We start from the raw sequence: 22530 nt of genomic DNA on the forward strand, positions 1-22530 counted from the left end.
GCACCCCCTCCAAGAGCGCATCCAAGACTCAGACTGACATCACAAGCTCTTTTTGTTTCTTTTTTATTCTTTTTTTTTTGAGAGGTTTATGCTATAAGGTGCATGCACTCGCCAAAGAGACAGAGAAAGACAGAGAGACAGAAAGTGAGAAATCACCCCCCAGGGAGTATGACCACACCTCAATCCCTTCTCCTCCATTCTCCTCTCAGGATTTTAGGCATGGATACACACATGACTATGTGTTTTTCAAGCCACTGGTTAGAGACTCAAACGGTGCCGTTAGCCATGCCTTTCACCACTACCCAAGAGCTGGGCCACTAAGTAGTTCAGTAGTGGATAATCAATTGTTGTGCCATCAGTCGTGAAACTATGTTGCAAAACTAAAACTACCTATTAAATGGCAAGTGCCCACTCCCTCCTCCTCTCAACCCTGGCAACCACCATTCTACTTTCCGCCTCTATTGATGTGACCCTTCTGGGTACCTCATATAAGTAGAATCGTATAGTATGTGGCCTTTCGTAACTGGCTTATTTCACTTAGTGTAGCATCTTCAAGGTTCATCTATGTTTTACCTTGTATCAGAATCTCCTCCCTTTTAAAGGCTGGATAGTCTCCATTGTGTGGATATACTGCCTTTTGTTTATTCATTCACCTGTTGATGGGCAGCTGGGTTGCTTCCACCTTTTGGCTATTGTGTATAATGCTGTTATAAACCTGGGTGAACAAATAATTCTTTGAGACCCTACTTCCAATTATTATTATTATTATTGTTATTTTTTTGCTGTAGAGTGTTCTCACTGGAGAGAGACAGAGAAAGTGAGAAATCACCCCCCCCCACCACCACCACCACCTCGGAGGTAGGGGGTATGGGCATGCACAGTCCGTTCTCCATTCTCTGCTTGGGATTTTGGGCACATATACACATGTGTCCAGCATTATTAAGCCATCGGGTTCAGGGCTCGAACCACGGTTGGCCTTGTGAGAGTCTAGCACCTCAATCGCCACACTACATGCTGGCTCCAATTCTTTAAATATATATTGCTTGATCATATGGTTATTCTCTTTTTGATTTTTTTTTTTTTCAGAGAGCTTTTGTTATAAGGCTTGTGTACTGGGTGGAGAGACAGAAGAGACAGAAAGTGAGAAATCACCCCCTGGGGGTATATCCATGCCACAATCCCTTCTCTTTTAGTCCTCTCTCGGGATTTTGGACATGCATGCACATGGGCTCAACGTGAGTTTTAAGCTGTGAGGTCCAGGACTTGAACTGCGGCCAGCTACCTGCTGGTCCCTGTCTTTTTGACTTTTCAAGGGACTATCACACAGTTTTCCACAGTAGGTACACCATTTTCTGTTCCCAACAGCTGTTCCAGTTGCTCCTGGAGTTTTTTATTGTTTGTTTGGTTGGTTTGTTCTAAGCTGCAAATGTTTTTAAACTGCAAGTAGGTCTGATGCATAGTAATGTAGATTTACCTCCCCAGATAAAACATACTCCATTGCTTTTCAAAGAACTCTGGATTGGTTTATTGATTTAGAATGTCAGAGGCTAAAAGGATCTATTAACGCCATTTATTCATTCAACAGTATTTGCAATAGATTGTAATAGATAGGGTGGGTCAGGCTTACATGCTGGCTAAAATTTGTGTCCCCTGCGTAGAAGCTGATGCCCAGGTAGTTGAAATCATTGTGCAGATTTCCTCAGGGATTCGGTGGCAGAGAATCCCTGGTTGGGAAATTAGGTCTCCTAACTCTCAGAACAGGGCTATCTCTGTTCTCTGTGCTCACAGGTGTATTTCAGATTTCCCTGTATGGTAGAGTGAGGCACACCCGGCATAAGCATCAGTGCCCTGCTGCACCCCAAATCCCAGGGACCACAGAGCCTACCCACTCCCACTGGCTGGGGAAGGACGGGGACTCCCAGACACGGCTCCCTGGTGCCCAGTCCTACAGCTGAACTTGGCCCCATCTGGCTGTTGTCCCCAGGGTGCTTTCCCTGTAGTTCAGAGGATCGGGAGCCCTTGAGCAGTGGGGAGTGTTTTCTTCTTAGCGGTGAGGTTGGCCACCACAGGTTATCAGCAGTGTCAGAATCTGGGTGCTGAAGGTCCCTACCCAGCCCTGTCCCCAGCTTCAGTACCGGTCAAAGGTCTTCAAGATTGCCCTTGGCCCTGAGCAGCCAGGCCAGGTGAGCAAGCTTCCTGGAGCCCTTTCGTTTGGCACTCTGTGCCTGTGTAAATTGATACCAGTGATCCCCCCACACACACACACACACATACCCACACCACCACACACACCGCGCTAGTTAGCTATGCAACTTTCCTTTGTTATATAACCAGGATTAATTTAAGCAGGCTAGTCCATTTGTTTAAAAACTGTGACTATGTGAGGGGCAGAGGTTACAAGGCTGCTATGGTTACGTCCCCCTATCTAGGGCCCTGGCTTCTCTTTGAAGAGGGCGACAGAAGGGCTACCTGGGTAGTCACGAGACATTCTAGCATTGGCGTGCAGTGACGTGGGTGGGTTTGTTCTCAACCAGGGTGGGTCCCCAGGGCATCACCCTCCCTCTAAGCAGTGGGGATATTAGGGAGGATTTGGTAAAAATGACATCTTTCTAGGAATTTACTGTTTATCTCCAGAAATAAAAGCAACAGACAACTTTATGCCAGACCCCATGCCAAGGGCTTTTCATTCATTGCTTCCTTTAATCTTCCCAGAGATGTTAGTAGGTCGGTGCTGTTGTGAGCTCTACATAGGAATGAGGAAGCAGGCCCAGAGAGAGGAAGCCATTTGCCGCAGGTCACCTGTGGAGGAGGATACGCAGAGTTAAGATTTAGGCCGTGGAGGGCCTCCGGAGCTTGTTCTGTGGGTCTGGTCTCTTCGTGAGTCCAGATTCCATTGGAAACTGAAAGGCGGCCTTCCTTTGTCCAGCCTTGTTGGCAAGAGGAGTCAGGTTAGAGTTTCATTCTTGTCCCTTCATTGTGAGGGTAGAGGTGACCTGCAGTCTGCAACTCCAGTGCCCTGTGGCTGGTAGCTACTTTCTGGGACTCGAGTCTGTTGTGTAGTTTATGGTTGCCTTATTCTGTGGTCTCATGGGATTCGATTCAAACCTGTAGAGAAGTCCTCTTTACCATGTGGCCATTTATCACAAGCTGAGAGAAACACCCGCACTGTCTAGGCAAGAGTAAGCTTGTGAGGGTGGTGGTTCTGAAATGAGAGTATAAGCCATTTGGATAACAGAAATGTGGGCCTTCTCCCTACCAAGCAGGGAATATTCTGGAGCCTTTCCAAAATTTACTGTAGTGAAAATAAATATTTATTGAGCACCTACCATTCTGTGCTAGATGTCAATGTATTTAATTTTCTCCTCCATTCATTTTAGGAAGCAGGAAAGGTGGGGTGTTCCCAGATGAGGGGACTGAGTTTCAGAGAACTTGGGCAGCTTACTTTCGTTCATTCAGCTAAGAAATAGAATAAGGTTTGAACTGAGATGGTTGGAGACAGGGCCATCTTTGTATCCCAGGCCTGGATCATGGTATGTGGGCCCAAACAGAAGCTCACTGCGTAATTGTTGGTGAGTAGGTGAACCTCCTCCTGTTCTGTTTCTCCGTCTTGCCCTGAGCTGCCCCTGGCAATGTGCCCTGGGTCCAGAAGGGACACTGCCTTGCCTACATTAGAGGTCCCCCTTGAGTTTTTGATGCCCTGCCCTGGCCTTCCACCCTCTCCATCTCACCCCCTTCTCTGGGACACTTAGACTTCTTAGTCTGGTTTCCAGACTAAACACTCCTTGGGAAGAGAGACTGTCCGAGCATTGGGTGGGTGGGTAGGTGAACTCTGTTTCTTTCTTTTTTGTTTTCTTCTTCTTCTTTTTTTTAATGTTCGATTGCTATACATCATTTGGCTTAAAAGAGAATTTGCCCAACATGAAATACATCTCTGACCAGTCCAGTTGAGAATACTATACACATTATCATCAACAGATAATAAACCATTTCTGTGTCCCACCCGTGTCTTGCCTCTCCATTTTTTCTCCCTGATTTCCTTCCCTAGACTCTTCCCTTCTCCTACCCTCCTTCCATACTGTCTCCAGCATGTATAATTATATTCTCTGTTTTATGTCTTCCAATCTTTCACTCTCTACCATGGAATGCAGACAATTGGTATATATTAAGTGGAGACATACAATATTTTTCTTTCATAGCCTGGCTTGGTATATATATATAAATATATATATTTATTATATATATATAAATAGTATTCCATAGAGTATTGTGTTGTTTCTTTGAAATTTGACTGGGGTAGGTGGCTGATGGCATAGCAGTTACTTCACTAGATTTCCATATGACTAACTGTGGTTCGAGTCCCTGACCCCATGGCTGGACACTCACACTGGCCGTGTGTGCATGCATGCCCAAGATCCTAGGAGAAGGACGGAGAAAGGATTGCTACGAGGCCATTCTCCCTGGGGGGTGATTTCTTACTTTCCCTCATGCTGTCTCTCTTTCTCTGGTGAGTGCATGAATCCTAAGGTAAAAACCTCTCAAAATTTGTTTTGAAATTTGATTGAGATTTTCAGCAAAATATGGTCAAGGAGATTCAGAAAGATGAAGTCTGAGTAGGTAGAGGCTAATCCTGGTGCAGCGTGGACCAGCTCTGGGAGCTTGGACCAATCGTATAAATACTTCCTCATTAAAAAACAAAGTTGGGGAGACTAGGTGGGTAGTAGGTCTCTGGAATCAAACAGAAGCCCACATGGAACCCGACTATCTGTCATGTGATGCAGAGCTGCTATGGCCATGGGTAAAAGCAGCTACCAGACCCTCTTGTGTGGAGAGTCTCTGACCACGTACAGGTGCCAGATCCTGTTCTGCTCTGGGGTGGGATGGTATGTCCCTGCGGCACTTTGATGCCAACTCTTGTGTCAGATTATTCTTCACTGCGACGTTGGGCTGCTTCAGCAAGCTTACCCACATACCAGGAATATCAAAGACTTTGAGGAGGAGACGTTTCTCCACTTTGTTTCTGACATTTTGTTCTTACTTGCAAGTGTTTATAAGCCGGTGTCATTGACAGGGCTGACTGAGTTGGGGGAGGACCTAAGCAGTGTCGTTTATAAGCAGTGAATTAAATTCTTTCTTTTTACAAGTTCATTGGTTTCTTCTATGAGTGAAAGAGATAGGGAGAAGGACAGAGAGAGAGGGTCTTTTTTTTTTTTTTAAAAATCGTTTTTTTAATTTTATTTATTTTTATTATTTTTAAAATTTGCTATAGAGCACATGTATTCACCAGAGAGACAGAGATAGAGAGAGAGAAAGCAAGCCACCAGGCCTGAGACTCAAACTGCGGTCAGCTATGTGGGAATCCATCACCTTCACCACCATGCCACCTCCTGGCCATGAGAGATAGGGTCTTGATGCCAAGATCTACCCCCCAGTGTTTAGCCAGCCCTGGATCATGGGCAAGCATACTTAGGGAGCATCTGGACTTGAACCAGGAACCTTACCGTGTGGGATTGCCTCACAGAGAGTTGTGTTTTCCTACTGCTGCTTCACAGTTTGATCCCTAAATTCTTTCTTGAGAGCAGGCTGACCGTTGGAGTATTTCAGTCCTAGCCTTGAATACGGTAGCAGAAGCAGGGGTTCTTCCTGCCCATGACCTTGGCGGACAAATGGTTCAAGCAATTTGCAGGTTAGAGAATTTGTATTGATTGAACCAGTCCTATTGCCCAGCCTTATCTGGGACCAGTGGCCATACTGCTGGCCAGTGAAGCCACGTGACCTCCATGGACTTGGGCTCATGGCATCGCCTGTAGGTACGATGAGCATAGGCAGAGTCCTGGGAGCTGAATGGATATAATTAAGGATTACGTGACCTTGACATAGTCAGGGCTCCTCCTCCTTCTCCAAGGTTGGGAACATAGCAGGTGTCATCCACATGGTCATAGAAGCAGAGCATATCAGACTAAAAAGAAGTTAGAGATCCCCTGGGATCCCTGAGCGTCTGTTCCTTTGCGAGCGGTAGGGTTGACTCTGGAGCCCAACTGGCTGCCTTCCTTTCGATCCTGCTTTTATACTTTGTGACCTTGGGACAAACTTCTCAGCTCCCCCCCTTGCCTTGGTTTCTCCATTTATAAAATAGAAACTAGCTAGTTGCTAATATTACTGTTTTATTATTATATAGTTTGTGTAAATAGAAGCATTGAAGGCTCAGAGAAGCAAGTTGATTTATCTAAAGACACATGGTCTATAAATGCGGAGGTAGGACTAGAACCTGTGACTTGGTCCTCTGCTTTTCTCACCACAGCAAGGTAGGAGGGTAGGTGTGACTGGCAGTTCAGGCGTCCCCTCCAGCTCCCTTCCTTTTTTGTCTCCCACTGAGGTCACCGGTCATGCCCATGAAATCCCAGCCCTGCTACCTGGAATCTTGGGAATTTGCCCCACCTATAGGGCAAATAACTTAATTCCTTCGGTCAGGCCATGAATGGGATGTTCTCAGTGAGTCCTGAGTGTGGCACAGATCCTGTGTCCCTCCCACTGCAGGGTTTCCTAGAGAAGGGGAGACCAGGCTTGGCTCCTGGGGTCAAGGAATGTGGGCATGGCACCCCTGAGCCACAGGCCAGGCGGTGAGCTGCTCACCATGGGTAGGGCAGGAAACTAAGGTGTGTGCTGGTTTAGAGGCCTTGCAGGTGGGCTGGGACCCTGTGAAGGGGCCCAATAGGGAGGCTTCTGTGGCAGATGTAGGCCTGCCACCTTCCCCCAGATGCAGAGAACCCATCAGCTTTTTTTTTTTCCATGGGGCTTCTCAATGTGCACAACAAAACCACAGAAAACACCTGCCTGGAAATTCCAAATGTTTTAGCATGGTGTTCAGGCCTCCCCATAGTCTAGCCCCAGCCTGTCTTTCTCCCAGCAGCATGTATTGATCATCTGGAGCTCCCCTAAGCCCGGGCTGCTTCTCCACCAATACATGTCTTTCCCCTGCACGCCAACCCCTCTAGCCACAAACTCCCCCTCTCTCAGATACCCAGCATGTACCTTCAGCCAAAATTGTTTGTTTCCTCTCCATGCCTGATTTGTCTTTTTTTCCTCCCATTCAAATGAACATATGTGCATTTAAAAAAAAAAAAAAAGAAGAAAGAAAATCAAAAAGTACAGAAGGGATTGTAATGACAGCTGAATTTTTTTTTTTTTCTTTGTAATTTGCCAGAGGGTGCATTTGCTTGCTGGGGGTTGGCAGAGAAAGAGAGGGAGAGGAGACAGAGAAGCCCTACCCACCCCGGCCCTCATAATGAGACATGGCCCCACTGCAATCCCTTCTCCTTCATCTCTCCTTCGTTGTGAGATTTTGGGCACACACACATATGTGTTTTGTCTGTTTCTCAAGCCATCGAGTCCAGGACTCAAACTATGTGGTCGTCCATGTGGGATCCAGCCACCTTCACCACCACAGGCTTGCCCCAGCAGATTATTTCTAACAGCTTGTTGTTCTGTCCTTTTCCCAGGTGCAACTCAATGGCACCTCCTCAGGCCACCCTCTCCTGATGGGATGGGATCCAGGGTCTGAATCTGTACACTAGCAGTCCCCACCAAGGCCTGTTCCAGAGAGGTGCAGTCTGCCACGGTGGCTTCTTCCCTAGGAGGCCGAGGAACCTGGCTATTGCTGTCTGGCCGGAAGTGACATTACTACTGAATGCCTGATGGAAACTCTTCACACAGTCTCTCATCCCTAGAAACAGCACACCCTGATGGGCCCCAGAGGCTTCAGAATGGTACCTGCAGAGCATGAATGATATAGGTGGTGGCGTGAATCCTTTGCAAACCAAGCCCCACACTTCTAAGGTGGCGGGTAACCAGGAAGGTTGAACAGTGGCTGGTCTGTTCAGAAGGAAGAATGTGACGCTTCTGAAAATTGGGATCCTTGTGGGATATAAGAGAAAGGGCAGAAGAGACTTCATGGTTTGTTCTCATGTGCATGAACCCAGTTCTCCCACTCACCCCCGAGTAAGGCAGGGGAGCCGGAACACTGAAGGAGGTTCTGGGGCTTCCTCTGAGTGATGGCCCGAGTTGGCTGACTGCGTCTCATCTCTTTGTTTTGTTCTGGTATCCTTTTCTGACTGGTTTTCTTTAAAAAAAAAAAAAAAAAACATTTAATTGTTGTTCATCTTCATGGGGTACAACAATTTTCAAAGCATGCATGCAGTATGTAACAGTCAAATCAGGGATAATACCCTAGTCATCGTTTTCAACAAAGAACACCACATTTGAGATATATGTTAGGTTGTGAGAAAAGCCATGACTTATTTTTCTATGAAAAAAGGTGTTGGGACCAGCAGTTAGTGTAATGGCTATGTCACTGGACTCCCATGTAGTTGGCCGCGATTTGAGTCCCGGACCCGGCAGCTTAAACTCACACCAGGTGTGTGTGCGTGTGTGCCTAAGATCCCGAGAGGAGAATGGAGAAGGGATTGCAGTGTGACCATCCCCCCAGGGAGTGATTTCTCGCTTTCTGTCTCTGTCTCTCTATGTCTTTCTGGTGAGTGCATGTACCCTATAACAAAAACCTCTCCAAAAAAAGGAAAAAAAAAAGGTGTTATTACTTCCCTGATGAATATATATATATATACACACATATATATACATACATGTATATATATACATACACACACACATACATATGTGTGTGTGTGTGTATGTATACAATTGGCCATGTCTTTTTTTTCAGTCAGTTGTGATAGGCCTTTCTACAACCCATTTGTCTGTCTACATTCCTGTGTCTGGTCAATTTTTTTTTTTAGAATACATACACCTAGATGGGGCCCGGCGATGGCACAGTGGTAATGCAACTGGCCCATAGAGGAAAGGTCCTGTGTGCACGTCCAAGGGCCTCCTAAACCTACTGGGTATGCCCATCCTGGGATTTGGGCCAGCTGAGATTGGGTGTGGATAGAGGTGTGGAGACCCTGTTGGGGTTGCCTGTCTCCCTGCCCCTCCCTTAATAGAAGAAATAAATATATACACTTTAAAAAACCGTATATGCCTTGGGTCATCTGGTGGCATGGTGATTAAGGCCACTGATTCCATATGGCCAACTATATGGTTCGAGTCCTGGACCTGTGGTTTGAAAAACACACCAGACGCAGTGCATGCTTGCCCGAAATCTGGGTAAGAGGAGAGAGAAGGGATTGCAGTGTGGCTGCCTCCCTGGGGGGTTGTGACTTACTTTTTCTGTCTCTTTCTGGCACGTGCATGCACCCTATAGCAAAACTAAAAGAAAACAAAACTGTATATGCCTGGAACACCCCGTCACCACCCTACCATGTGATTTGATAAGTAATCTTTACCCCACCCCCTTTTATGGGGGAACAATGACTACTTGTGGAGGAGTTATTTTTCTCCTGTTGGTTTCTACATTTTAAGGGGACCAAATCTTCCTTTCGATGCATCTATAAAAGCCTATTCTCTCTGTGTATATAATTTTGCCAACTTGTGACTACACTTGGATCAACGTTGAGCGTGTGACGGATGTCCCAGTTCCCCTTAGAGCATTTTCCCCCTGCTCTACTCTCTGGTAGTGGGTGCGTGGAGTCCTTACGCTTCATTTCCAGTGATTTTTACACGGTTTTCAAAGGGCCCTGGAGTGATTGCCGAACGTCCTGGTAGGCATCCGCCCCCTGTGAAGCAGCGTAAGGGAGGGGACGGGTTCTGAGAGAGGAACGTTGGTGGTTTCGAACCAAGAGTGCTGAAGGTTTGACTGCATGTGGTGTGTTCGTTGTGACTTGGGTTTTTGCACGTTCTGCATTTGGAGCGTGAGCCTCCAGAGGATTCTGGAAGGTGAGACAGGCTTCCCAAGGCTTTGTGGCTTTCCCCCAGAAGACGATCTTTTCCACAGAGCACTGTGCCAAAAGAAGCCTCTTCCTCCTGGCTTGCTGCCGTGATTCGTGGCGTGATCTTCCAGTGGGGGAGGGCCCTGTGGGCATGAGCTCATTGGCTTGACCCTTTCTGTCACGGGCCGTTGTTGACCTGGGCCGGCCCTGTGGATGAATGTGTAGGCTTCGCATTGTCTCCTGACCCTGGAGTGCCACGTGTTCTTTGAACGTGGGAAGTTTTTTATTTTTGAGAAATCGACGGGATACTTTGGGCAGGCTGTCAGTGGCTGGTGATGGTGCTACCATGGCCTGGACTGGCTGGCATGTTCTGCAGCACCTCAGGAGACCTCAGGGCTCCTGACGAGGCTCGTCTTGCCCTCTTCTCATCCCTTTCCTGGTCCCTGGCTCAGAGCAGAGGCTCCTTATCCACAGGATCTTGGACAAGTCGCTTCCCTTTGGGACCCCAATTTCCCATCTAAAGAGGCAGGGGCTGGGCTAGATGTACTTTCTCCCCAGGGCCCTGGTAGCTCCCGTTACATGATCCCTGAGCTCACTTGGGACGGAACACACATTTTCCACTCCCCCTCCTTCCCCCTCCTCCCTTCAGTAACAACAGGCCAAGAAGACAGGCCTTTCCTGTTTGGTCATCTTTGGGGGAGAATCTGAGAGAGGGGCTGAGCCCGCCTGCATTCCAGCCTTGCTGGGATACGGAGCTGGCAGATTCCTGAGAGCTCTTCTCTAGAGAGTATTCGCAGAGCTGGCAGGACTGGTGCAGGTAACCCAGTGAGGGGCAGAGCCAGGCCGGGGCCCCAGGTCCCCAGGTTCCTGCTTCAGTGCACTCTCCCCTCCCTGCCCCTCTGAGAGTGAGCTGCAGTTATGCAGGTAGGCGTGGAGGATTGCGCCCTTAACGCTCAGCAGACCAGGCTCACCTGCATGTTTGCCACTCCCTGAGTCCTCCAGGCGCCAGCGACTCAGCCTCCTGTCTCCAGGCTGCTCACTGTGCCTGGGTTGCCAGAGGGGTCTTTCTGACACTTGGTGGTTCTCAGCACACCCCGCTTTAAGGGTTCAAGTTCCTGTCGAGGACCAACCGCTGTGTTTTCACAAGTGTGTTCAGCAAGGTGTAACTGGTTATTAAATCAAGAAAAGCTTGTATTGCCAAAGACACGTGTTTAGGAAGTGTCTTGTTGAGCCAAGCTGAAAAGGTTTTTTTTTTTCCCCCTGATGGACTCCTCAGGGTGTTTAATATGCTCATTTGTATTATGAATTCCAGAGGCCAGAACTAAAATACAAACTTTGGAAACTGGTAGTAAGGAAAGGAGGGAGACCCTGTCGCTAGGTCTTGGGCAAGAATCGAAACCGAGGCAGGAACTGAAACCCAGACAGGAAAAGTGATTTGTAAATTGTGTGTGTGTGTGTGTGTGTGTGTGTGGCCGGTGGTAGTTGGGGGGTGGTATTTAATCACTGTCTCGTCTTTGTTCTTCCTGGTTCATTTATTTCCTACTTTCTCCTCCCCACCGTCTATACATAAAGTTTACCCTCTTCATTTTCTTTTTCTTCCTTCCTTCCTTCCTTCCTCTCCTTCTTTCTTTCTCTCTCTTTCTTTTTCTCTTTCTTTTCTTTTTCTTTTTTTCTTTTTTTTTCTTCTTTTTTTTTTTTTTTTGCCATAGGGTGTGTGTACTTGCCAGAGAGAGAAAGAGAAAAGGAAGGTGAGAAATCACCCCACTCCCCCCAAAGGGATAACCAGGCTGCCACCCTTTCTCTTCCACTCTCCTATCAGGATTCTGGGTATGCACACACACATGCCCAGCATGCTTTTTAAGCCACTGGGTCCAGGACTTGAACCTTGGTTGGCCACATGGGAATCCAGCACCGTAATTACTGTGCCACCTGCTGGCCCCTTTACTAGTTTTCAGTGTACAGTTCAGCAACATTCAGTATATTCACATTGTTCTGCAGCTACCACCATCATCCATCCACAGAACTCTTTTGGCTTCCTCGTTAAACCAAAACTCTGTAGTGTAAACACTAACTCTCCATTTCCCCTTCCTCCTGATCCCGGCCACCCCCATTCTTCCTTCTGTGTCTATGAATTTGACTTCTCCCCATGACACCTTCTATCAGCGGACTCTCACAGTGCTGTCCTTTCGTGCCTGGCTTATTTCACGTAGCATAGGGCCTCCAAGTTGACCCCTGCATAGCCTATGTCAGAATGTCCTTCCTTTTTTTAGGGGGGGGAGGTTTTTGCCATAGGGCACGTGCACTTGCCAGACAGACAGAGACAGAGAGACAGAAAGTGAGAAATCACCCCCCGGGGGGATGGCCACGCTGCAATCCCTTCTCCTCCATTCTCCTCTCAGGATCTTGGACACACACGCACACGCATCGGGCGTGAGTTTTAAGCCACCGGGTCCAGGACTAGAACCACCGTCAACTACATGGGAGTCCAGCGACATAGTCATTACGCTAACTGCTAGTGCCGTGAATGTCCTTCCTTTTTAAGGCTAATAGTTCGACATGTGTGTGGCCCATGCTTGGCTTCTCCCTTCACCTGGAGACAGACCCAGAGTTGCTTCCACTCACTCCTTGACATCTTCTCCTTTTCTGGTTCACGGGTACATAGAAGGTGCCCAGTCCTCATTTTGACATGAAAGTCTCTGGGGAGTGGGGGGAAGGAGACTTAATTGATTACCTTCTCTCTGCTCCAGCCTCTTCTACCTCACTTCTTACCCTGCCTCAGGTCTCTATTCTGAGGCGGGTAAGGGGCTGGTGGCTCCTGGCGCCTTCTCTGCACCCTGTGCAGGCACCCTGGTGGTCTGTACCATTGGCCTCCGACTGCACGCTGTCCTTCTCCCCACTGTCTCTTCCTTTCCACGCAGGCACTTTGTGCAGGCAGGTGGAAGAAAGGAAGGCGCTGCAGACCCACACAGGTTCTGGCCTGAAATCTGGCCACTGTGATCGTGCTGGGCCTAGCAGAGAACCGGGCCGCTCCCCTCTGTCCCGGGTGTGTGTCCTTAAACGGGTCTGAGGGTCAGCAGATGGCATGGAAGTTAAGGTGGCTGGATCCCACATGGCTGACCACACAGTTCAAGTCCTAGACCTGGCAGCTTAAAAATCACACTGGGCACATGTGCATGTGTGCCCAAAATCCTGAGAGGAAAGTGGAGGAGAAGGGACTACAGCATGGCCATCCCCTCTTGGGGAAAGGGAGCGGTTCTCTCTTTCTGTCTCCAGTGAGTGCCCTATAGTTAAATTAAATAAATAGATGATAGGTAGGTAGATAGATAGATAGATACAAATAAATAAATAAATAAATAAATAAATAAATATGGCTTTCCTGAGGATAGATGAGGCCACTGAAAGCACTGGAACTCCCCGTTGTCCTTTTCTTTTTCATATTTGCGTGGTATATTTTGGTTCGGTATCTTTACTTCAAGTGCCCTGCCCCTTATTTTAAAAAAGGGAGGGGAGTGAATATGAATCCCAATCCCCCCGTTAAGTCTTGGTGTGCCGCTGGTCTTCAGCTGACCGAGGTAAACAGGTTTGCAAAGGGCAGACCCTTCTAATGACGTTACTGCTTAGAGGGGGCGTGGGGTGGGAGGGTAATTGTTGGTTGCCAGCCTGGGTCAGGTGTTTCCCAGCAGCACTCTGGAGGGTTATTACCTAGGAAGATATCACACCCCAAGGTTAAGGAACCTGCTCCAGGTCCCAGAGCTGGAATTCAGGCTCTAAAACCCCAGGCACCATGGACCCCGCTGCTTCCTTCCCTGCCCCCCTCTGTGTCCAGCACCCTCCCCTCCTACTCCTTAACATAACTAGAGGAGCATCTCACTGCCCAGACTGGAAGGAGGACGTTATGAGAAAGTGCTGGGGCTGGAAGGGGCTGCCGTGGTCACTAAGTGGTTCTCCAAACTGAGTGACAAGTGGGATCATCCGGGGAATTAAAGCAAAAGTTTTGCATCATGTGCATTCGGGTGGTACCTATGGATGGATAGTTTTAAACATTTCCCGGGCGATTCTGGTAATCAGCCACTGCCCTGGTCCTCCCCTGGGGATTGGAGAGATGAGATGCCTTAGCTAGGCCCACCTGGCCAGAGTCGGAGCCAGCACCACCCAAGGTCTAGAGCATGGCGTCTCTGTGGGTTACTCCTGGTCCTCTGTTTTCTCATCACTCTTGCTTGCCTGGAACCATTTGGTTTCTGTCTGCCAGGACCCAAAGAAGCCTTCAGCCATAGGCTGGCCTTGCAGACTCTAGCAGGATCCTGCCCCTGGCTGGAAACCGCAGAGAATGAGGTGACCCAGGCTTGGGCCAGAGCTTTATCCCTCAAGAAGATGCACTGACAGCCCTTACCCCAAGGTATGGGGGTCTCTCCCCTGGAACAGGACTGGCAGGAGCCTCCCTTTGTCCACAGGCCCCTATGAGGCCCCCCAGGGACAAGCTACCCCTGCTCTGTTATGGTTCAGATTACACCCGGGCTTGAAAAAGCAGTGGAACGCGGACTCTCTACTGATAGGGAAGTATCTAGATAAAGAGTAATCTGAACCATAACATTTGTGTGTTCGTCCATTCGCTCATCTGACAACTGTGTATTGGGCTCCGGGATTAGCATGTCTTACTAGGTATTGTCACACAGACATAATCCCTTCTCCATGGGGCTTAGAACACTGGAAGGTCATAAACTAAACCTTACTACTTAGTCTCCCAATATAGGGGCTTCCTGTAGCCCCTTGACAGATTCTTTTTTTTTTTTTTTGGAGAGGTTTTTCACTGTCAAAACTCTGTAGTGTAAACACTAACTCTCCATTTCCCCTTCCTCCTGATCCCGGCCACCCCCATTCTTCCTTCTGTGTCTATGAATTTGACTTCTCCCCATGACACCTTCTATCAGCGGACTCTCACAGTGCTGTCCTTTCGTGCCTGGCTTATTTCACGTAGCATAGGGCCTCCAAGTTGACCCCTGCATAGCCTATGTCAGAATGTCCTTCCTTTTTTTAGGGGGGGGAGGTTTTTGCCATAGGGCACGTGCACTTGCCAGACAGACAGAGACAGAGAGACAGAAAGTGAGAAATCACCCCCCGGGGGGATGGCCACGCTGCAATCCCTTCTCCTCCATTCTCCTCTCAGGATCTTGGACACACACGCACACGCATCGGGCGTGAGTTTTAAGCCACCGGGTCCAGGACTAGAACCACCGTCAACTACATGGGAGTCCAGCGACATAGTCATTACGCTAACTGCTAGTGCCGTGAATGTCCTTCCTTTTTAAGGCTAATAGTTCGACATGTGTGTGGCCCATGCTTGGCTTCTCCCTTCACCTGGAGACAGACCCAGAGTTGCTTCCACTCACTCCTTGACATCTTCTCCTTTTCTGGTTCACGGGTACATAGAAGGTGCCCAGTCCTCATTTTGACATGAAAGTCTCTGGGGAGTGGGGGGAAGGAGACTTAATTGATTACCTTCTCTCTGCTCCAGCCTCTTCTACCTCACTTCTTACCCTGCCTCGGGTCTCTATTCTGAGGCGGGTAAGGGGCTGGTGGCTCCTGGCGCCTTCTCTGCACCCTGTGCAGGCACCCTGGTGGTCTGTACCATTGGCCTCCGACTGCACGCTGTCCTTCTCCCCACTGTCTCTTCCTTTCCACGCAGGCACTTTGTGCAGGCAGGTGGAAGAAAGGAAGGCGCTGCAGACCCACACAGGTTCTGGCCTGAAATCTGGCCACTGTGATCGTGCTGGGCCTAGCAGAGAACCGGGCCGCTCCCCTCTGTCCCGGGTGTGTGTCCTTAAACGGGTCTGAGGGTCAGCAGATGGCATGGAAGTTAAGGTGGCTGGATCCCACATGGCTGACCACACAGTTCAAGTCCTAGACCTGGCAGCTTAAAAATCACACTGGGCACATGTGCATGTGTGCCCAAAATCCTGAGAGGAAAGTGGAGGAGAAGGGACTACAGCATGGCCATCCCCTCTTGGGGAAAGGGAGCGGTTCTCTCTTTCTGTCTCCAGTGAGTGCCCTATAGTTAAATTAAATAAATAGATGATAGGTAGGTAGATAGATAGATAGATACAAATAAATAAATAAATAAATAAATAAATAAATATGGCTTTCCTGAGGATAGATGAGGCCACTGAAAGCACTGGAACTCCCCGTTGTCCTTTTCTTTTTCATATTTGCGTGGTATATTTTGGTTCGGTATCTTTACTTCAAGTGCCCTGCCCCTTATTTTAAAAAAGGGAGGGGAGTGAATATGAATCCCAATCCCCCCGTTAAGTCTTGGTGTGCCGCTGGTCTTCAGCTGACCGAGGTAAACAGGTTTGCAAAGGGCAGACCCTTCTAATGACGTTACTGCTTAGAGGGGGCGTGGGGTGGGAGGGTAATTGTTGGTTGCCAGCCTGGGTCAGGTGTTTCCCAGCAGCACTCTGGAGGGTTATTACCTAGGAAGATATCACACCCCAAGGTTAAGGAACCTGCTCCAGGTCCCAGAGCTGGAATTCAGGCTCTAAAACCCCAGGCACCATGGACCCCGCTGCTTCCTTCCCTGCCCCCCTCTGTGTCCAGCACCCTCCCCTCCTACTCCTTAACATAACTAGAGGAGCATCTCACTGCCCAGACTGGAAGGAGGACGTTATGAGAAAGTGCTGGGGCTGGAAGGGGCTGCCGTGGTCACTAAGTGGTTCTCCAAACTGAGTGACAAGTGGGATCATCCGGGGAATTAAAGCAAAAGTTTTGCATCATGTGCATTCGGGTGGTACCTATGGATGGATAGTTTTAAACATTTCCCGGGCGATTCTGGTAATCAGCCACTGCCCTGGTCCTCCCCTGGGGATTGGAGAGATGAGATGCCTTAGCTAGGCCCACCTGGCCAGAGTCAGAGCCAGCACCACCCAAGGTCTAGAGCATGGCGTCTCTGTGGGTTACTCCTGGTCCTCTGTTTTCTCATCACTCTTGCTTGCCTGGAACCATTTGGTTTCTGTCTGCCAGGACCCAAAGAAGCCTTCAGCCATAGGCTGGCCTTGCAGACTCTAGCAGGATCCTGCCCCTGGCTGGAAACCGCAGAGAATGAGGTGACCCAGGCTTGGGCCAGAGCTTTATCCCTCAAGAAGATGCACTGACAGCCCTTACCCCAAGGTATGGGGGTCTCTCCCCTGGAACAGGACTGGCAGGAGCCTCCCTTTGTCCACAGGCCCCTATGAGGCCCCCCAGGGACAAGCTACCCCTGCTCTGTTATGGTTCAGATTACACCCGGGCTTGAAAAAGCAGTGGAACGCGGACTCTCTACTGATAGGGAAGTATCTAGATAAAGAGTAATCTGAACCATAACATTTGTGTGTTCGTCCATTCGCTCATCTGACAACTGTGTATTGGGCTCCGGGATTAGCATGTCTTACTAGGTATTGTCACACAGACATAATCCCTTCTCCATGGGGCTTAGAACACTGGAAGGTCATAAACTAAACCTTACTACTTAGTCTCCCAATATAGGGGCTTCCTGTAGCCCCTTGACAGATTCTTTTTTTTTTTTTTTGGAGAGATTTTTCACTGTAGGGCGCGTGCGCTCGCCAGACAGACAGAGAGAGACATAGAGACAGAAAGCGAGAAATCACCCCCCAGGGGGGATGGTCACGCCGCAATCCCCTCTCCTCCATTCTCCTCTCGGGATCTTGGGCACGCACGCACACGCGCCCGGCGTGAGTTTTAAGCCACCGGGTCCGGGACACGAACCGCGGTCGACTACGTGGGAGTCCAGCGACATAGCCATCACGCCAACTGCTGGTTCCCCAGATTCTTTTTTATTACGGACAATATGGCAATAGACGTTGGTTATCTTGAATTTTCTTAACCACTGTCTCGAGTAAGAAAACTCAAGCTAAAAAAGATTGACTAAACTTCCCAGGGTTATACCATGAATAAGATCTGAATTCAGTCCCAGTTCTCTCTGACCCTAAAGCCTGGGTTCTTGATGTCCTTGTTGTGTAACTGGCTAGAACCTGTGAAAAGTATTTCAAGGCCATGGGGGAAGTGAAGGCTAGAGGACTCGATGAGATAGCTCAGATAAGAAAACCCTAGTCCTAACTACTGTTTTGGAAATTTGCTTGCAGGATGTGTGCACTGAAAATTCTGAGTGACCTAAAGTAGGGCCTCCCTGCAGGGATGAGGGAAAATGCTGCCTGCCACAAAATGACCAATCAGAACTGCCCAATTTTTAATCCTTCATTTGCATAAAAATGGACCAATAGGAGGACTTGGGTGGGTACTATTTCTCTATAAAAGACCCAGCCTTCTTACACTGGGGAAGCAAATTTGAGACAGGAGCTGTTAACACCTGAGTTGTGACATTCCTGCCTCCTTGCTGACTGGCCTGTAATAAAACTCTTGCTTGGAGTCTCTGTGGTAAGATGATTGGGGATCCTACCCTGTGGGCAGCGGACCCCCCTTGAATGGTAACAGACTGCTGCTGCATTATGCCCTTGCTTTTTATCAGGGACAGTAGTAAGAAAAAGCCAGGTGAAATACAAGATGTTACTTGCTTAAAAACTTGGACAGTTTTAACTCTCTCTTATAATTCTGCGCTGAAGAACCTCTGTTGTTCCTGTGGGAGCAGTTTTGCGTCCTTTTTCCTAAAATGAGATCTTTGCATTGTGTACTCTTTTTATTAAAAAATAATTTTTTCCTTCTTCCTTCCTCCCTCCCTTCCTTCCTTGCATGAGTGGGAGAGGTAGCGTGAGTGTACGTGTGCACCCCCAGCAGGGTCCCCAAGCTGTGATCCACCCTCAGCCTCAGCAAGTCCAAATCATGGGCGTGTGCATCTCTGGCATATTCTGGGACGTATCCGGACTTGAACCTGTTGCCTCTCAATGCCTCTTGTGTCTTACTGCTGCACCACTATCTAACCCCCATCAACCCTTTTCTTTTTATTGGAGGTCCCAAGGCCAAGAGAGGTTAAAGTGTTCCTCAGAGGCCACCACAGCTTACCGGTGATAGGGTGGGGACTTCTCACTCCACACCCAGCTCCCTATCCTTTTCTCCCTTCCGGGGCAAATGAAATCTATATAAATGTGTATGCGCAGAGAGTACCCTTGGAGGGAATGCATGAATATGTTTCCATCACCAAGAAATTGTGCGAGACTTTGAACATGAACTGTTTTTTTTTTCTCACTCCTCTCTCTCTGGGTCTTCTTTTCTCTCTTTACCATCCTCATTAACTCCCACGTGTTTGTTTTCTTTTCTCACTCTCCCACAGACAAGAATGCAGAGTTTGAATCCAGATCCCAAAGCCCAGTACACAAGTATCTATGGAGCTCTCAAGAAAATCATACAGACTGAAGGCGTCTGGAGGCCCTTGCGTGGCCTTAACGTGATGGTGATGGGTGCAGGGCCAGCCCACGCCATGTATTTTGCCTGCTATGAAAACATGAAAAGGACTTTAAATGACGTTTTCAACCACCAAGGAAACAGCCACCTAGCCAACGGTATTTTGAAAGCATTTGTCTGGAGTTAGAGAATTCTCTTCTTCAACACATCCTTCCCCAGGCTGTTCTTTGCCTGTGACCAGCAGCCTTACGCCTCGTCTTCGGCACGCTTGCTCACGAATAAAGAACTCTAGAGTCGTGTGTGCACACACACCCAGACATGCGCATGCACATGCACACACACGCGCGCACACAGACACACACATGCTTTTTCTGGTTTTCCTCCTTCGCTTTCGGAAGCTTGGGGAAAATCGGTGACAGAGGTTGTTTCAGTTTTTGTTGTTGCGTGGGTTTTTTTGTTTTTTGTTTTTTTTTTAAACATTGAAAAGCAATTAAATGATCAGACCTAGAACAAACCTTGAATAGAAACAAAACTTTTGAATGCTGGATTCAAAAGAAAAGTTATCTGGACAGCTTCTTTGAGACTATTTAAAAACTGGTACAACAGGTCTCTACAACGCCAAGATCTGTCTAAGCTTTAAAAGGTCAAGACGTTTTATGGCTGACAAAGGACTTGCGCCAGTGCAGACGGCCTTTCTCACCTTAAGCTTCTGGGGATTCGGGAGTGTTATCCCCGTTCTCTTCCGTTTGTCTGAGTTGCATCTCTCTGGAGCAAGGGCTGAACTAGTTGTATTTTTATTTTGAGGGAGAGGTGGGTGGAGGGGTGGGAGTTGGTGGGCAGCTCTTATGTAAGGGATGTGCTACTAGGCCAGGCTGAGCCAGGGTGTTGGCTGGGGCTGGCTTTTACTGTTTTTTGTTGTTGTTGTTATTATTGATTGGGTATGGAATGGGAATATGATAGCATCCTAAGATGTACTTATTTTGACAAAATTAATTTTTCAACAACAGAGAAGTGGATATGACCAGCAATAATTTTTCCATTTCTCTCTGTCTTACTTAGGTTTTTTTTTTTTTTTTTTAATTTGCTAGAGGGTATGTGTGCTGGTGATAGGAGATGAGGGAGTGAGGAAGAGAGAAAGAGAGAGAGGGAGAGGAAAAGTGATAAAACATTCTCCATAGGGCAATACCTTTTCCTCGATTTCTCCCTCCTTTTGGGATTTTAGGCGTGCACACACAAGCGCCCAGCATGTTTCTTAAGTTGCTGAGTACTGGGCATTAACCACTCAGTTGACCATGTGGAATCCAACCACCCTAACACCAAGCCATGGGCTGGCCCCAATTATCTTTATGTTCTACTCCGAGAAAGCCAAAAAGCTTCCCTCCCATCAACAAGCCAACAAGCCTTGATAATACAGGCTGGCTGATTTACAAGTGATTGTCCCCCCCCCCCTTTTTTTTTAGAGAGAAGTTTTTGCTGTAGGGTGCTTATACTTACAGGAGACACAGAGACAGAGAGATAGAAAGTGAGACGACTCCCCTCTCCCCTGCAGGGCATGGCCATACTGCAGTCCCTTCTCCTCTAGTCTCCTCTCAGGATTTTGGGCATGCATGCACATGCACCTGGTGTGAGTTTCCAACCGCCAGGTCTGAGACTTAAACCATGGTTGTCTACATGGGAGTCCAGAGACATAACCATTACACCATCTGCTGGTCCCTTATTCCCCTTTTTAAAAATTGGCCATTAGTTTCATGTATTGAGACTATCCTGAAGAGCCATGCCCTGGTGCTCTCTCTCAATCCATGACATGGGGGCCCTCGTTTTGCTGAGCATGCTTTACATAATGGTTTAGCTTCTTAAAGGGGGTTTGAGAAAACCCAGTGTACACTGATTTCCGCTCAGCACACTTCCTGGGATATAGTGGTGTGTGCTATGGGTGCGCTGTGACCTCTCTGGGAGTACTTCTGAGAATGTATACAGCAGAAGGGGGAGAGTATAAGCCTTTCAGAAGCTGGTCCTGGAATTTCTTATTCCTCCCACCTTCCAGTGGTAATCTTAATTACCAGATAGTGTCACGACAGAGGGAAGAAATGTGAAGTCAAAAGCAAAATTTCAGGTCCGATTCAGGCGTTTGAAGTTCCTGGTTCTTGAAGCCAGGCCTTGTGAGAACTTTGGATGGGGGTCATTCATTCCTGCCTGAGAGGAGGCTGAGCTTTGCAGTTATCCTGGAAAGCTACGGGAGGAGCTCTTCCTGGCCTCCTCTTCTGGTTGCCCGATTTGTTGTATCTGCCTGGATGTTAACTAAGGAATTTTCTTGAGGATTTCTTTTCTGGCTCCCCTCCCCCCCTCAGCTGCATACATGAAATTATCTCCTTTGATTGCCTTGGCTTAAGGGCAGAGTGAGTTAATCTGTAAATAAAAGCAAGGGATGAGAGAGCATTAAAATCTAAACAGTGGGAAAAACCAAGTGTGTTTTCTAGATATCATCTGATGTTCCTAAGTCTAGCCTTTTCCCAGGGAGGACTAGAAAGAAAACGAGGAAGCTTTCTGCAGGATTCCTGTGGGAGGAACTACGTCTCTGTTAGTCTTCCTCCTTGTTCTCCAGTACCCATGATCACAGGAGGGTTTTAAGAGGTGGCACTCACCTGGATGGATCAGGGGATGAGTTTTGCTTTTCAGAAAGCTAGGCCTAGCGTTCCCTCTGACTTTAGGTTCCAGGAACTTCCTCAGAACACCTGGTTCCAGAGGGTAATTTTCTGGAGTTTGTTTTGCAGGGATAGCTGGGAGTATGGCCACCCTGCTCCACGATGCGGTAATGAATCCAGCAGAAGGTAATGTTTCATGGTCCCAGGGAGGGGCAGTAGGGGACTTGCAAAAGGGCAGGAAAAGAGGTGGTGGGGGAGAAGGGGATGTGATGGAAGGTGACAAGGGGTCTCCTGGCTCTCAGTCAGAGCATACAGGACAATTGAATTCTTTATTACAGTTTTGTAGACTTCAGGAAGGGACGTGAGCTTTTGAGCTTTATAGTATCTCTGTTCTTGCAAACAGAGCTGCTCAACTTATAGTCCACGGACTAACTGCACTGGTGTCTTCTGGGAAGTGTTAGAAAGTCTAATATTCAGGACCAGCAGGTGGCGTGATGGTTACGTTGCTGGACTCCCATGTAGTCGGCCATGATTTGAGTCCTGGACCCAGTGGCTTAAAAGTCACATTGGGCATGTGTGTGTGCCCAAAATACTGAGAGAAGAATGGAGAAGGGATTGCTGCATGTTCATCCCCCCAGGGGGTGACTTCTCACTTTCTGTCTCTCCAGCAAGCACACACACCCTACAGCAAAAACCTCTTAAAAAAAAAAGTCCTAATTCTCAGA

At 48.2% G+C, this 22530-nt stretch overlaps 1 protein-coding gene across 1 annotated transcript in view; it reads left to right on the top strand.

Moving 5' to 3' along the window:
• SLC25A37 (solute carrier family 25 member 37) overlaps positions 1-22530 on the top strand; it is a gene marked incomplete at its 5' end in the record, with an annotated part of 55462 nt that overhangs the window by 24829 nt on the left and 8103 nt on the right. Inside the window, 2 exon segments of the mRNA XM_014588933.1 lie at positions 19093-19321; positions 21935-21991. Coding sequence (XP_014444419.1) covers positions 19093-19321; positions 21935-21991 — 286 coding nt within the window.

The sequence above is a fragment of the Tupaia chinensis genome, unplaced genomic scaffold (assembly GCF_000334495.1).
Source record: "Tupaia chinensis unplaced genomic scaffold, TupChi_1.0 Scaffold000039_1, whole genome shotgun sequence".
Lineage (NCBI taxonomy): Eukaryota > Metazoa > Chordata > Mammalia > Scandentia > Tupaiidae > Tupaia > Tupaia belangeri.